Below are 17333 nucleotides of genomic sequence, written 5' to 3'. Positions count from 1 at the left end.
GGAGCCTGTGGCTCGGTTCCCCTGGACCGGTCGCGGTCTGCTACCCTCAGGGTTGACCCAACATGGACCGTTCTGGACAGGGCGTTTGCGCCACTGCAGTCGGACGTGGTGTCTGCCGGGACTGCTGACAATGGGCAGTGGGTTGGTTAGGTCAACAGCCAGCCCACGCAGGGTTCCCCTGCTGAGTGGCTGTGGACCTAAGGGAACCCCGCGGGAATCCCTGGACCTTCCCAGCTCCTGACAGACGGCACATGCCCTGCAGTAGTTTGCTACATCCCTGTTCATCCGGGGCCAATAAAACTGGTTCCGAATACCGGCGAGTGTCTTGCGGACACCCGAGTGCCCTGTCAGAGGATTACCATGTGCGGATTTCAGCACATGTCCCCTGAACGCACTCGGGACCACAAGCCACTTGGTATTCGCGTGGGATCTACCTGTAGGGGGCTGTACAGACTCACTGTACAGTCTCCCACCTTCCCAGTACACCTTGAAAGCGGCCCCGTCTGCGAGGGGCTCAGCGGCTTGCTGCCTGAGCACCTCCAGGCTTGGGTCACTTTGTAGTGCGGCTGAGAATATGGCGCTGTCAGTTTCAGCCAACTGGCTCATGTCACACGAGGCCAGCGGCTGAAAGGTCTCATCCCTGCGGTCAGAGGAGGGGGAGGAGGCCGGAACCCCCTCCACCTGTTCTGAGCTCGGGTTCTGAGCAGTGCAGCTGCGCGGTACTGCTAGCACAGGTACACTGTCAGAATGGCACCGACGGACATTACTCAAATCATCATTGCATGCAGTAATGACATTGACAGGTATAGACATTTTTCCATTACAGACAGGTTGTACAGTAAACTCAGGTACAGCTACAGCATCATCACAACAGACAGTCTGTACATCAAACTCAGGTGCCTTTGAAGCAGGCACTATTGAACCTGGTACCCTTGAACTGGGCACATTCAACCCACCTCCCCCTGGTGCTCCCCCAAGTGTATAAAGTACCTGGTGGTGGGTGGAGAGTCCGTCTCCTTCCGTGAGCGACAAGGCGGTCGTGGCAGGTTCATAGTAGGACACAAGCTTGCCCAAATCAGTCCCTAGCAACACAGGGACTGGGAGATCCTTCATAACCCCAACAACCCGTTCTTGGACTCCTCCCACTCCCCAATCCAGCTTCACTTTTGCGTGGGCTATGTGGAAAAGGGTGCCCTCTACTCCAGTAAGGGCAAGGGATCGGCTGGAGCTGATGCTCTCCTTTGGTACAAGGTGTGAGTGAACTAACGTGATGTCAGCTCCGGTGTCTCGGAATCCGGTGACAACTTTGCCGTTCACTCTAACAAGTTGCTGCTGGTCGGTTCGGTCGCGGATTTCCTTTCCGCGGGCAAACAGGACAAAATCTGATGATCCAGGCTGTGGTTCGCTGGCGGGTTGCCTCTGCTGTGGGTGAGGTGCAGGTGATGCAGATGATCCAGGTGCTGGTGGTGTCTGTCTCCGCTCCGGACAGTCGAATTTCATGTGTCCGGGCTGGCGGCAGTAGTGACAGGTGACCTCTCCAGGCGCTGCAGGCCTGGGTGCAGCAGCTGCGCTGGGTGGCCTCTGTGGCGGACGGCTCACAGGGGCAGGAGGGTCTGCCGAGGTATTGGGCTGACCTCCTCTCCAGCTGGATGGGACAGTTCTGCGGGTATCAGCCACCCGGGTAGTTGCAAAAGTCTCAGCAAGGTCTGCAGCGACAGTTGCTGAAGCCGGCCTGCGTTCTAGCACAAACTGGCGTACATCAGCAGGGCAAATGTTCAGAAATTGTTCCAGGACTATCAAGTCCTCCAGGACATCATAAGACCCTTTGGTGAGGCCTAGTGTCCACTGGCGGAGTGTGGTGAGCAAGCTGCTGACCACATCTCGGTACGAATCAGAAGACTTTTTCTGCCAGGCCCTGAACTTTTTCCGATAGGCTTCTGGCGTCAGCTGGTACTTAGTAATGATAGCGTCTTTTATAGCAGCATAATCATTATCCTTCTCCGCAGGCAATTCTGCGAAGGCATCAAGCGCTTTGTAGCGCAGCAAAGGTGTCAGATGTCTGGCCCACTGGTCTTGGGACAGACGATACTGACGGCATGCTTTTTCAAAAGACCGCAAAAACAAGTCAATGTCTGTGTCTTTCTCAATATTAGCAAATTTAAACTTTGCACTTACGGGTGGTGCAGCTCCTTCAGCAGGGAGGCTGGGCGGTGAACTCCGGCTGGCCTGTTGCACTTTTGCCATGTTTAGCTCATGCTGTCGTTGGCGTTCCCGCTCAGCGGCATCCCTCTCCGCGTGGCGTTCTGCAGCAGCAGCAGCAGCCTTGCGTTCTGCAGATTGGCGTTCCTCACGCATGTACTGCAGGTACTTGTCCAGGTCAGTCTCCATCAGCTTTTGTAATGCCTGCTGCATTAGCGGATCAGTACAAACGGACAGTCCAGTACTGGCCGGTTCCAGGCGAGTACTTTCAGAAACTCTGGGATTGGGGTCCACACTGACATTCTCCTGCGTAACTGTTGATGCAGGGCCCTCAGGATGCACAACCTCTGTACGGTCAGGAGTCTCAGTCTCTGGTTCCCCTTGCCTTGAGTCAGATGGGTCAGCGTCTACCTCAGCAGACACATCCAGCTCCTGCAGTTGCTGGGTATCCCATTGAAACAATTCCGTTACCAGGTCCCCTTGTTTCTTGCGGCCGACATCAATGCCTCTCTCTTGGCAAAGATTTTGCAGGTCCGCCAGGCACATTTTCTTGTAGTTCCCGGACATTTCCACGCCAAATAAAATAAAACTTTTGGGGAGGGGTACTGGCTACACAGTCTCTCTGTATATATAAAAAATATATTGCCTTCCAGCTACACCAACGAATTAGTTCGTTTCTCGATAGCGCTAGCGCTATCGTAGATACTTTCAGCACAACACAGATCCCAACCGCTGCCTAACACTGTCACAAGGACCCTAGTGGCTGACCGCACTTAGCCTTCTAAACGGTGCCAGCGCACAGATCGTGCGAACTCTGGTCGCAGTCAATGCGCAGGAACCGTTAAGAATTAGCCGCAGACAACTCAGAAGGGAGCCTGTGAGACACGGGTAATTACAACGTCACCTACTGGTTCAGAGTAAACTGCCACCACCGCGGTTACTATGGGACCGTGGAGCCCATTAACTGACTAATCCTGCGAATAAAACGGTTAAACACACGATATTCTGTCTAGCCAACAACAAACAAACAGTAGCGTATCTTCAGAGACCCGGGATCATTTCTGTGTGTGCTGATAAGCAGGGTAGCGAAACAGTGAATGACTTGGGGAAAGTCGTTTATTCACGCAATATAAATAATTAATATATACAGACAATTATGAAAATCAACAATTATTAAAACAGTAATAGCCAGTATGAAAAATAAAAGAAGGGAGAAAAATACTTAGTTCCTGGAAAGATGTCCTTATTGTGGGAAGAATCATAAAGTTCTTGGTTTCAAAGTCCAGAGTTCAGAGTTCAGACCAGGTGGATGCCAGCATATCCTCAAGCTGGCATCTGATGAGTGCAAGATGGTTCAGTGTGGAGGACACTGAGTTTGGGTCCTCAGCCATTCTTATGCCCCTGCTTCAGTAGGAGGGAGTAAGGGCGGGGAGCCATACACCCCCTTCAAAGATGAGATGAGCCCTCCCCTTGTACTGGGGCTAGAAATCATATCTACCCATATATGGGCTCTATCTCACAGAACCGTACAGGTCAGGGCAGATTTATTAACATTTTCAGGTCTGTCTCGATTTACCCAGCGCCCTGATACCAGACATGAGGGGTGGGACCCCTGTGGTATCATCAGGGCATTTTCAAACTGCCTAACTGGCAGTCCTTACCTCAGAATGTTCTGAAACTTCCTCAGAACCAGCACCGGGGCTCATGCTACACTTCCCCCACGTTTGGCGAAGCTGCCATCTCAGGAACCCCAGAAATATGACAGATCTGGGAAGTTATGGATTATGCCATGAGACTGAGGTTGTGTTCTAGCTGCTAACAGCTGACTTTCCTTTGATCTTTACTAGGGAGCAAAGTGTCAAGACCTCCCGTGGATTCGTAGCCTGCTTGGCTGCACCTAGGCATCCTTTGGTTAATTAACATCTCCATGAGATCAGCTAAGTGTCACCTGGTTCCCAGAACCAAAAGGGAAATTGTGCCTTCCACAGGGAATATGTCCAAGCTAATTAACACCTTCCCCCCAGGCTGTCACTTCAGCTAAGACAGATCCCCCAGCTGTGCCTAGGCATAGGGATACTACACGTCAAATCTTGGTTCTCTTGATCTGAGGCGCAATCGATGCAGGAATCGAGTGCGATCGTTCTTTTCTTCACGGGCGGTTCCAGGACGCGCCTGCGTCCCCGCAACCGTCCGTGACAGATTCCACTTGTGATTTCTAGCGAACCCCAAAGTTGTGTTTCTTTTTTATATTTTTTAATCATTTAAATTGATGCAAGATCTAGAAATCAGCCTTGTTTCTGATTTTGAGGCTGTTTACAAAGTGCAAAATAGGTCTTACAAAGATACCATATTGCACATTCAAGGAGGCACCAAGATAGATACTAGAGGCTTACTTTTTAAGCAGAAACATTGAAAGGATACTGATAGGTCACTGCTATGTTTCTGTTAGTTTATCTGTCCATGAGTTTTTGAGAAATGGACAAGCGCAGCCATAATTAAGTCATTACATATACTAGTTAAAACCTAATGGACACTCACGGACTACCACCCGGCAGGGATCAGGACTCGATCCCACTGCGGGGGACTCACTTCAACATCCTCTTCCTACTTGTTCTCCACTTCTCCACCTTTGTTCTCTGGCTGAACTCGATGGACGTATGTCTTTTTTCAACCAAAATAACTATGTAACTTCTCAGAGACAATTCATCAACACTATCTGAACCTCCAAAGCCACTGAGGCAGGTTTGGACCCAGGCAGCACTCTACCCTGGTAGTTTACACCAATTAAAAGGAGCCTGACAGCTAGCTTGGGGCCCTGCAGGGGAATTAGGCAGCAAAAAAGGGCCCTAAATACTGGGGAGAAGTGTGGTTATCTAGACTAAACTAAATAGACTAAACTAGGGTGCTAAGGGGGCTTGGACCAATCAAATAACACATAGTAATAATAACCCTTTTGACTCAAAACATCATCATTCAGGGATTATAAACAGACTAGGTGATGGCATTTGCTTAAAGGGACACTTAAGTCAAACAAAATAAATGAGTTTTACTCACCTGGGGCTTCCAATAGCCCGCTGCAGCTGTCCGGTGCCCTCGCCGTCTCCCTCCGATCCTCCTGGCCCCGCCGGTAGCCACTTCCTGTTTCGGTGACAGGAGCTGACAGGCTGGGGACGCGAGTGATTCTTCACGTTCCTGGCCACAATAGCGCCATCTATGCTGCTATAGCATCGATCATATACCATATAACAGCATAGAGGGTGCTAATATGTCTGGGAACGCGAAGAATCACTCGCTTTCCCAGCCTGTCAGCTCCTGTCACCGAAACAGGAAGTGGCTGCTGGCGGGGCCAGGAGGATCGGAGGGAGATGGCGAGGGCACCGGACAGCTGCAGGGGGCTATTGGAAGCCCTAGGTGAGTAAAATTCATTTTTTTTGTTTGACTTAAGTGTCCCTTTAAGGGCCGTGGTCTGATGAAACCTCAAAATGAATGCATACAGCATCTTGTAACAAAGACACTAATAAAATCCAGAAGTGTCGTTAAAATGGATTATCATAGTTCACAAAACGAGGCAGTATTTTGTACCAGTGAAGGGACTGCTTTAATGCAGTTACCATTGTCACTGTAAAATAGCTGATGCAAAATATTGCAGTTTGTATACTTAGATCCTCAACGAAATTGGATATGCTCTGCTGTTTTTCATTTGGTTATTTTTATTTTCCCTACACCCACCACAGCCTCGCTGTCTGATGTGTTGCACGTCTGTATCTGCATATTGAATGTTAGGGATGTTAACAAGGGCTGAAATAAGCACTTATGATAAGTGGGAAGTTCACCCACTGACCATCATTTTTACCATCTCATACACAACTTCCCTTCATCTATATTCCTATCCCTTAAACTATTAAGGCTCGTACATACATTCAACTTTTCCACCAAACTTGGTCTGTTGGATGATAGTTGACTGTGTGAACGTGTGACATACGACTAGACGAGTGACTGTTAACAGGCGGTTTGCCCAATCCAATAGGCGTTCAACTCACATGACTGTTGGGCTGATATCGTGCAATTGGCCACGTGCATACAAGTCGTTTGAACCAGTTGTCCTTGTTTTGAATACAGCCACATCGTACAGTCTGTCATTTGATGTGTGCACGTTATGCAATTGAGTGATTCAGTTTGTTGGTGTGCGTAAAATACAAGTTGTGCTATCGCTTGGTCGTGTAGTCGCACATGTTGTCCGGTTGGTCATGCAGAAACGTTGTGTGTGTACAAGCCTTTAGACTGTAAAGCCGATTGGCCAGGCCTCTCTTCCCCTTCTGTCCCTCAATGCTGTGTAATATGTGTTCATATATTCTACCCTATGAAAAAATCTGTAGTTCATTGTTCATCGCATCAGTTGTAATCCACCATTGTCTATTAACTATTGTATTGTTTGTTTTGCATTGTTGTACCTTGTATTCTGTTGTACAGCGCCACAGAAGATGCTTGCGCTAAATAATAGCGCACTAACACACTAATTATTTTCAGCATTTCTGACATAGTTGAAGAGTTCTATTTATTTACAGTAGTTTTTACATAACATAGTTTACATCTGAATGGGCTTTTTTAGTTTACAACTTTTCAAATAAACTTTATAACTGTCCTCTCCTCTGTAACCTACAGAGACTGCTTTGCTTGAGAGATGCAAATAGCATATTTTCCATTTCACTCTACCATTTTGGCCGTTAATATATCTTCTGAAGATATTGTGAAACGAGTGTTAAAGTTGTGTCGTTCATAACGTCAATAACAAACCACTGTGGCATTATCTGAGAGAATCTTGTGTAACTGTAGAAACAGGCAAGACATGGTGCTTTACTGCAGGTACAACAGAGATCAATTATTTACTTCTCCTGATCATATAGCAAGTACATGCTTTCTCTGCAAAGACATGAGCTCATCTATTGCATTAAATATTTACAAGCTGCCATGAAGAGCTTGTTGCCTTTGTGTGAAGTTGTTTACCAGTTACAAAAAGGTTTCATTGTGATTTCATTGTAAAAGCTTAAATGCATTTAAGTAGTAGCTATATTTTGAAAACAGGAATTTGGGGATATTGAAGTATCTTGAATGAATGTGCCACTGCAGTGACATATAGTGGAATGCAATAAATTATTCAGGAATCAGGATACCCACTTTTACTGCATACACTCTATTGTCCCTTGTTTCAGCATCAGAAGGTTTTCCTATATCTATATAATGTTGTATATTTGTATGTAGCCCTGCCCTTCTAGTGATGTCACAGCCTAGGCTATTTAGCTATGCAGAATTCTTCTCCCAGGGCATTCTGGGAGACCAGGCATTATTTTCACTGCTTCAGAATTCTCAGAGACAAACATTATGCAAAGCTGCACCTGACAGGACTAAAAATGTCACTGACAGTGATAAATTTCAAAATGTAAATAAGGGTGAGCAACGATTTTACAGTGGGCAAACACTGACTAAAAATTTATAAATGAATATTGTAAAAAAAAAAAATATTATTATGTTATTTTCACTACAATCTCAAAGTTAAAAACCTGACTGCAAGCCAAAAAATAGAGATTAAGGTGTGGGGGGAGGGGGCACCTCTTAGTTTAATAGCAATCAGTGTGTGACGGCTGGGGGGGCGCACTTTGTCTCAGCCTTGGGTGCTGAAGGACCTTGTCCCGCCTCTGACTCAGTGGACTACTTTTTTGTTATTTTAACAATAACGTTTATTGAACAAGAGAAGAACAATAGACGGTTTACCAACTGCTGTGCAATACTACAATATACATGAAATAGAAGAATAATCTTTTTTTGGCACTGTACACAAACCCCCACTTAGAGGCTCTGACTTCCAACTATCTTTACATCCTCCAATTGAAACTAGATTTTATAGTGACAGAGATTCATTTTCTGTCCCAACGATACCTATTAAGATTGTAATAATGGTAGAACGTATCTGTCCAGTCTAACAACCAACAGTACATTATAAAAACTTGGCCACTTTATAAAGTGCTGGGATAGATGGCAATATTCATAGATGACAAAGTATTGGCACTTTATAAATCAGCTCCTAAAGATGAAAAATTGGAGCCATGCAGGCCCCTAGAGATAAAGAAAGCCATTGGCACCCTGTATAGGAGTTTTCTTTGTCACTTCAGTGCTATGCGAGCTGGAGTAAGAATGTTTCTACAACTTGATAGTTCTGGGTTCACTCACATAGATTACAGGTATAGTGCAATTAAGGTCAATATGGCATTCCCCACAATTCTGAACTAGTGTAAAAATCCGCAACGCCGGATGGAATGCGAAAATATGGTCGCGTCCAATCCGGCAAGCGGACTTTCCAACTCGGGATGCGGAAATTCGTCCGCATCCGCTGTGCAAACCCGTCCGAGCACTCTGCTCCAAACTCACCAGCATACTGCTCACCAGGACTCTGCCATCTTGCCTCTAGGGGGCGGGCGCGCCCGACAGACACGCCTTTATACTCTTAGGAAGCGTGTCAGCTGACCTGGAGATCAGCTGACATTTTAGCCTGCTCTGATTGGTTGCTGCCTGGGGTGGAGACTTCTCTCCCAGGCAGTATATAAGGAAGTGTTTTTCAGTCACACTTCGTCTGTGTTTGCGATACCCTGTGTCAGCACATAGACCTAGTCAGCCTTGTCTCTGATATTGTGTTATATATTGGTTTATCACCAATATATACACATATTATTACTGTTTGATTTATTGTGTATGATTCTGTGCCTGTCTTGACTACTCCTCTGCTTCCTGATTTTGTACTTCGCCAGCCCGTACCGTTATCGACTATTAGCTTGGTTTCCGACTATTCTCTTGTCTCACGTTTCTGTACTGCTGCCGCCTGATCTGTTGCCGAACCTCATTTTGTCTGACCTTTCTCCCTTCAGTGGAACGTCTCCCACTGTAGGGTTCTATCAGGGGCTTGCCTCTTTGAGACGACCGCCACTAGCAAACCCTTGCTGCTAGAGGCCGAGACTCCTCCACTCCGTCCTTTGGAGGATCTCACACACAGGGTTCCCATTCAGAGGTAACCACACCTCTGAGGAATTACGGTGTGGTGGATATTTCCACAGACTTGAAATTACACTGTATATTATTATTGTTGTCTGCTGTTCCAGCTTGCTGGAGGTTGTATCTCTGTGCCCTATAGAGATACTCTATTGTACCCAGCACCCTCTTGCGTACGATTGTATTGTATCACGCTATACTTGCATTATTGGTGATTCTGCAGATCACCATATAATCAGGTATAGCATCTGTATTATTGGTGATACTGCAGATCACCAATAATCAGAATAGCGGTGCTTGCTGACACCAATCGTTACAACTAGCACTAAAATGATAAGTTTATGTAGCTTACTATTCCTGGGGACCTACAGTCCTCATATTGATGGCAAAAGTGAAGAAATGTTGAAATATAAGTAATACACAGAGGCATATTGTGTCATCTAAGTACTGTAAGAACTGGAGGCGCCCGTTTCTAATGTTGTTAAGTGTACAGAGATCTCCAAAAGGCAGTATCCAACAATAACACCAGGGTAGTCCTGTTTCCGGGCGCCCGGAAACAGGACTACCCTGGTGTTATGCACGTTACTGACCTGAGGAAGCGGTTTTTTACCGTGAAACGCGTTGTCGAGTGCACGAATAAATATTTTTGAACGTTTTATCTGTATCCTGATTTATATATCTAGAACAGGAACCCTAAAAGGTAGGACACCACATAAGTTATTGTTGGGTACTGCCTTTTGGAGATCTCTGTACACTTAACAACATTAGAAACGGGCGCCTCCAGTTCTTACAGTACTTAGCGTTTACCCCTTAGTTTTAGGGGGGGATTGGTTTAAAAGGGTTTTTCCTGTGAACCAGCGACCAGCATCATACCATACAAGGCCGAGTGGGGACGGTACTTCCCCACAAGCGCTGACGAGTGGTTGTCTCACCCAGCATCCCTTGTTTGTGAGTATACCTCTTGCCTTTTATTAACTGTCCTGGTGACCTAATGATATTACGCTAGATTGGGCTCCCGGCTCTCCCTCTGCTTTTTTCTCCACGATTTAACATTGTGTCATCTAGTCTTTCTGTAGTGTCTTCCCTCTTCCACCTCCCCTTTTTCCAGCCTCCTATTGTAATCAACCCAAAACAGACTGTTATCTTCAGGAAGCCTGCCACAGGAACCCAGCCCCCCTCACTGTCTGAGCTACCTTCACAATTCAACCCATTTGGAGGGGTTTGAGTGTGGTAACTTGTTTACTTCCTCCCCTCCTGCTTTCCAATTGGAAGGGGTGCGAGCATCAGCTTAGCCACACCTCCACCTACCAGAAGGTATGACTCCTTTGGCATCAAAGGACTGGGGACTACAAGATGCAGTGGCGGTCATATATCCATCCACAAAAAGCAAAACAAAACTGGCTTTGGTTTTAACAACCCTTTAAAGAGACACTGAAGCAAAACAAAATTATGAGATAATGATTTGTATGTGTAGTACAGCTAAGAAATAAAACATTAGGCGCAGAGCCATAAGTCTAATATTGTTTCCAGTACAGGAAGAGTTAAGAAACTCCAGTTGTTATCTATGCAAAAGAGCCATTGAGCTCCATGGCTTTCAAAGTCGCAGAAAGCTCTGTCTTCTGAAGCTTGTCAACTGATAGTCATTTTATTTTATTTTTCTCGGCAGAGAAGGGTTCAAAAGTTCAGTAGGCTGCTCTCTAAAATCATTTAGAATGCTGAGTAGTGTGTAAACTGCAAATATCAGAGAATTATGCAAAGTTATAAAAAAGCTATATAACTGAAAATAAAAATAAGCAAATATTTTCTTTGCTACTAATGTTCTAGTAATTATCCGTACTACACAACCAATTCCTTATATCATAATTTTTTTCCGCTTCAGTATCTCTTTAAAAAGACTTCAACTTTTATTATACTGCTCTAAATCACACTAATATTATAACACCTGCTATTGTCTATTAATGCTACTGAATTCCAGTACATCAGAAAAGTACATAAGTCACAATGAATCTGAAAAATAAACTGTCTGCGACCATTAAAATCTGAGAAGAAAAAGTATTTACAACAAGTTAACCACAAACCACAAGCACCCTTCCAATGTCCAAGATCTGCTGGGATAAAAAGAGATGTAATTTGCTTTGGGTGTTTACAGGATATAACAAGCTGTTATGGGATGGGATTATAAATAATCATACATTCTTTTCAGTCAGAAGGTTGTAAACACTTTCAGCATTTAAAGGGTTAGACATTTTTGGAAAACCATAGTTACCGCACACTCACAAGGCATATAGCTATTTATAGTGACAAAAGCCTAATGCTGCTGAATATATCTGCGTGTACACTGCAAATTATTTTTAGGATTCAGGGCCCTGAACCATCATTCACACATGGATTCTAGTTAAATATTTACATTCTCAAATATTTATCATCACATATTTTATTATACTGATTTATGTGCCGCATACACGCTAAAGATAAACTCTTGTACTTTTGACTGCCCCAGCATACAGATCAACTAAATGGTTGAGATACCAGCTCTCTGTATGACGATGTTAGTCTTCTGTGTTTCTGCTACACAGCTCCCAACTGTCCCTTTTTCAGATGGAAAGTCCCTGTTTAGAAACCAAATCCTTCTGCCCCTCTTTCTTCTTCATCTGTCCCTCTTTCTTCTTCATCTGTCCCTCTTTCTTCTTCATCTGTCCCTCTTTCTTCTTCATCTGTCCCTCTTTCTTCTTCATTTGCCCCTCTTTCTTCTTCATCTGCCCCTCTTCTTCATCTGCCCCTCTTTCTTCTTCATCTGTCCCTCTTTCTTCTTCATCTGTCCCTCTTTCAGGACTGATGTACAGATCTATGTAATTATAGGTATTTTTCTACTGAAAAATGTGTTTAAATCACTTTATACTTTATAGTTCTTCTAAATGTATGTACTGTATTCCTTATGAAGGAAAACTAACGATAGAAGAGACCAGTGTGGTTTGAATTATAAAACTATGTCTTTTGCTTATGGATTTTTGAGGTTTGCATGACTAGTGGTGTGGTGGGGCATAATTGGAGGTTTGGCTGGGGTGTGTTTTTAAAGTGCTCCTCTTTCTTATCTCAGAAAGTTGGGAGATATGCTGCTCCTGTATATTAATTGCTTCAAATTCCTTAGAGGGACTCTGCGTAGTGGACAAAAATCAAGACTTACCTGAGGCTTCCTCCAGCCCCACTGTAGCCCGCGAGGTCCCCCGGCACCTTCCTGGCCTCTTCCGTGGTCCCGCCGCGGCCCTTCTGAAGTGTGCATGCCGTGTCATCATGCCGGGCACCGTCAGTGCACAGCTTGATGACATGGCGGGCACGCTTCGGGAGCGTGCATGGGCGACTTGCTCGGAAGTCGCCGGATTACTGGACCAGACAGCAGGACCACGGAAGAGGCCAGGAAGATGCCGGGGACATTGTGGGCTGCGGGGGGTTCGAGGAAGCCCCAGGTAAGTCCCAATTTTGATTTTCGTCCACTGCTCAGGGTCCCTTTGAAATGTGTTTTTGTCTGGTTTTATGGACATTTTATGTCTCCATAAAAGTGCACCAGTCATTACACTAAGAAGGAAGTATTACAGAGTACTCAAGCTTATAGTGACCCCAAACCACTAGGATATTTTAAGGGCCTCAAAGGAATCAAAAAGTCATCTAAAAAAGCTATACTAAAACAGAAGGTATTTGCAATTATTCATCTTTATGAGAACAAGATGGATCTCCCAGGATGCATTACTGCTGAATATGCAAACCACCACTTCTTGTCCCTGAAAGCCATACAGACATCCAGAACTGCTGGAATGCAAAGTATTTTTTGATTGTACTATAGAGACATGGGTTAATCCCAACACGTGTCCACTACTCCCACTAAGTACTGTAGAAATTTTGGAGGGATGCCCTGAAAAATAAATGAAAAAAATAGTCAATTTCTCAAAATTGATGTTTATTCACAGTGTTAACATACTGTACATCACATTTATAACCTCAGAATCTGTTTTATTTCTCCCATTTAGTGCATAAGCTCCCATTTAGCGCATAATAATGCAAACAATTATTCTGAAGTTACTGTATTTTTCACATAACATGAACTTATTTTCTCACAAAAAGTGGGCAGGAAACTGTCTGCCACCCTCCCCACAGCAGCATATTTAATCACTAAACTGCGGTAATCAGAGTTATGTGCGTAAAGTGTTACCGGCCGCACGATGAGTAGAGCACCATGCATTACACATTACATGCAATGCATTGTTATACTCATCGTGCGGTAGCACTTACAGTAACGCACATTATTCTGATTATTGCAGTTTAGTGAATTTACCCCAAAATATCAGAAATGAACTGATTTTCTTTAATGTTGTTTAATTACAGGAAGTACAGAAGTGAGCCTAGGCTGTGGAAAAGGTTGTGAAGCATGTTCTGAAGTTAACGGATGTATTAAGTGCTCACCAAGGCTTTTTATACATTTGGAAAGGAATGATATTCGACAGATTGGAGTCTGCTTGCAGTCCTGTCCTGCTGGGTTTTACGGTGATCGTAATCGGAACATGAATAAATGCACAAGTAAGTCTTCCAACATGAGTAAATCTCAGTTCATTTCTGGTCGACATTAAAATATAAAATAGCAAAATTATTATTATCTAAACCACTAATATAAACTGCAATCATCAAGTAGAACACAATTCTCCGTATCTCTGTCCATCCTAAAACAGGGGCGAACTGACCATTACGGCACCCGGGCATGGACCAAAGGCCTGTGGTCAGTAGAGCCCGGCCCCTGGCGAGATTGAGAGGAAGGGAGGGGGGGGAGTGGGCATAGTAGTTATAACTCAACTTCTGCTGTCGATCCCCTGCAGCCTCTTCTTCCTCTCTCACAGGCATCCATCGCATTGGTAACAGCACCTCCCTGTGATGACGTGACCACATGTCATCACAGGGGGCGCTGTTACCAATGCGACAGAAACTGGGAGAGGAAGGAGATAGAGGCTGCGGGGGATTGCTGTCGGAAGGTGAGTTGTAACCACTATGCTTGCTCCCCCTGCCGCTGCAGGGTACCTACCTATGTAACTTATACTGCGGGCACCTACCTATCTAGCCTATACTGGGGGCGCATACCTATCTAACCTATACTGGGGGAATCTACCTATATAACCTACACTGTAGGCACCTACCTATCTAACCTATACTGCTGGCACCTACCTATCTAACCTATACAATTTATTTTTTCTTTCTGCCCTTCTGTTTAAAGGACATACAAGGCAAATAAATAAATCTATCTTTACTTATCTGGCGCTTCTTTCAGCCCCTAGAAGTCATGTGTGTCCCTCGCCACTGCTCCGGTTTTCTTTGGGTCCCACTGGCAGCCTCTGCAGTATCGCCAACCCCCAATGGGTCGGCATCATCTGAGTATCTTTGCAGTATGCACAGGCACAGTGCGCTCCCGATGATGTGGTGTGTTCATCCGCAGTGCAGGTGCATGCCCTCGCATGTGCAGAAGACGCCGACCCATAGGAGTTCGGGGATACTGCAGAGACTGCCAGCAGGACCTGGAGCAGCCCTGAGCTGTGAACTCTAGGGACTGGAAGAAGACCAAGGTAAGAAAAGATAGATATATTTCTTCACCTCATATGTTCTTTAAAGAGTAACTGTCAGGCTGCAGAAGCTAATTTAAACCTCTATTCTCCTGTGTTAAACAGTTTAGAAGGAAGCCAAAAAGCATTAGTGAAGATAAAAATCTCTCTTACCTTTGATCTGTGCTTATCAGCAAAGCTGTTATAGACCCAAGTGGACGCAAGCCGCATACTATACTGCAAATTATTCTGGGGCCCTCCCCTCGGCTGCTAATGAGACGTTACAGCAGCTTGTAATCAGTCCAGCGCGTAGCACTGATAAATCTCCGGGCAGAGTACACTGCAGGAGTCAGCTATTGTTCCTAGCCACATGGCTCATCAATATTCACTGCACACTGTGTTATTCAGTACGAGCTTTTCTGTGATCAGGAAGCAGGCAGGACATGACGACACATTTGACAGAAAAACATGGAGCCTGCCATGAGCTGTCAGGAGCATCTATCTCTGCATATACTATATACAAATTCTGTGAAATCCAAACGTGGACAGTGAAATGCATATGTAATGTAAGTACAGCCAATCTTTAGCTACTGATATATGTGTTTATTTTCTCTGAGACCTTATACCTAACAGCTCCTCTTTAAGGGAGTAGAGACTAAACTAAGGTTTTACTGAACAGATTTAGCACAACTAACCTGCTGTACTCTTTATATCCGCCTGCTCTTAACTTTTTATCAAACTTTGATAATGAACCTGCTGTAAATTCATATTAACTTTATGTAGAAGGCTGACGATGCTGTCCAGAAACATAAATACAGTTGATCTGAAAATAGTCTGTTGGCCTTGTTGGAGCACTTGTTATAAAGCTAATGGAGGTTTGCATGTGCCAGTATTCAAAAGCAGTGCAAGTAATGCAGAAGCACATACATTTTTCATAAATTCCTGAATTGTATAAATGAAAAGCCATTACAACTAATTATTGCTAATGCTTCCTATTCCAAGGATATGAGTAAATAATCTGGTGCAAATGCATCAGTGCTCAGAACTTCTGGACTGAACAGAAAGCCTCTCAGTCAGTGAAGGGGTCAGGGAGATTACAAGAAGGTATATCACTTCCTAGTTTCTTTCATTTCTAGCTTTCAGAAATAAACTTTTAACTTGAAGAAGCCAGTCTTTTTCAACAAATGTCACTACTGTTAACAGCAAAGGATGTATTGCATCTTAAAGAAAATCTGTAACAAAAAAACGTCCCCTGGGGGGTACTCACCTCGGGTGGGGGAAGCCTCCTGATCCAATTGAGGCTTCCCCCATACTCCTCGGTCCCACGGTGGTGGCGAAAATCCTCCCGGAGCTGTGGCGATGTAAATATTTACCTCCATGGCTCCAGCGCAGGCGCAGTATCCGCTCTTCCCACGGAGACAGGCGGAAATAGCCGATCTCCATCGGGCCACTCTACTGTGCGGGCGCAAGAAGAGCCGAAACAGCGCCCCCGCTGGAGCCTGGAAAGGTAAATATTGAACAGGCTGTCGGATTTGTCGCGCTGGCTTTGAAGGGCTGCAGTGAGACTCCCGTGGGACAGAGGAGGATGGGGGAAGCCTAATTAGGATCCAGAGGCTTCCCCCTCCCAAGGTGAGTACCCCCCAGGGGAAGTGTTCCTCATTACAGTGTCTCTTTAAAGAGGAGCTGTCAGCCATACTATCTTAGAAACAAAAACACATATATAAGTAGACTAGCTAATTGCCCGGCGTTGCCCGGGAATGTATTTGGCTGGTGTTAGCTCCGCATACTTTTTCTAACCCTAACACACAATTACTCAATGACCACATCTGTGAGCTTTGCGGTCTTTGGTATCAATAGTTTGCATTGAAATGAAACAAATCTGATTGGCTGTTTGTGGCTCCACCCCTTTTCTGAATTTGAACCCCAGTCACCCAATAACCAACTGTACCAGGTTTGAGGCCTGTGCAATTAACAGTTCAAGAATGGTAGTAATTAAATATTACCCTTGAAAAGCAATAGGGGAAGTTTGATTCACTTTTTGTAGGCTCCACCCACTTTTCAGAATATTAATCCCAGTCACCCAGTGACCAACTGTGCAAAGTTTTAAAAACCCGGCCATTAACAGTGTAAGAATGGCTGCAGTTTACATTTTCCCAGTGAAATTTGTATTTGTCTCCACCCACTGATGACTCTAACCTTAACACACAAACACTCAATGACCAAGTTTGTGAGCTTTGGGGTCCTTGGCATCAATAATTTGTATATTCCCATAGAAATTAAACAAATCAGATAGGCGGTTTGTGACTCCGCCCCTCTCCAGCATTTGAACCCCAGTCACCCAATGACCAACGGTAGCAGGTTTGAGGCATCTGCTATTAACAGTGTAAAAATGGCAGCAATTTAAATATTCCACTTAAATATCTACAGGTGAATTTTGAATGGCTATCATAGGCTCCACCCACTTCCCTAAATATTAATCTCAGTCATTCAGTGACCATCTGGGCAAAGTTTGGGAACCCT

General features: G+C 44.9%; 1 protein-coding gene and 1 long non-coding RNA gene across 2 annotated transcripts in view; one reads left to right on the top strand and one right to left on the bottom strand.

Annotated features, from left to right (window-relative positions):
• The window catches only part of RSPO1 (R-spondin 1), a 225482-nt gene that overhangs the window by 173347 nt on the left and 34802 nt on the right, over nt 1–17333 (top strand). Inside the window, exon 3 of the mRNA XM_068265433.1 lies at nt 13615–13806. Within this exon, the coding sequence (XP_068121534.1) occupies nt 13615–13806 (192 nt within the window). The remainder of the gene's footprint in view (nt 1–13614; nt 13807–17333) is intronic.
• LOC137544370 (uncharacterized) overlaps nt 12928–17333 on the bottom strand; it is a 29960-nt gene continuing 25554 nt past the window's right edge. Inside the window, exon 3 of the long non-coding RNA XR_011025836.1 lies at nt 12928–13144. This is a non-coding gene — a long non-coding RNA (uncharacterized lncRNA). The remainder of the gene's footprint in view (nt 13145–17333) is intronic.

This window comes from Hyperolius riggenbachi, chromosome 2 (genome assembly GCF_040937935.1).
Source record: "Hyperolius riggenbachi isolate aHypRig1 chromosome 2, aHypRig1.pri, whole genome shotgun sequence".
In the NCBI taxonomy this organism is placed as follows: Eukaryota; Metazoa; Chordata; class Amphibia; order Anura; family Hyperoliidae; genus Hyperolius; species Hyperolius riggenbachi.
Note: the sequence above shows the minus strand (reverse complement) of the source record. Positions and strands in the feature narration are given on the sequence as shown.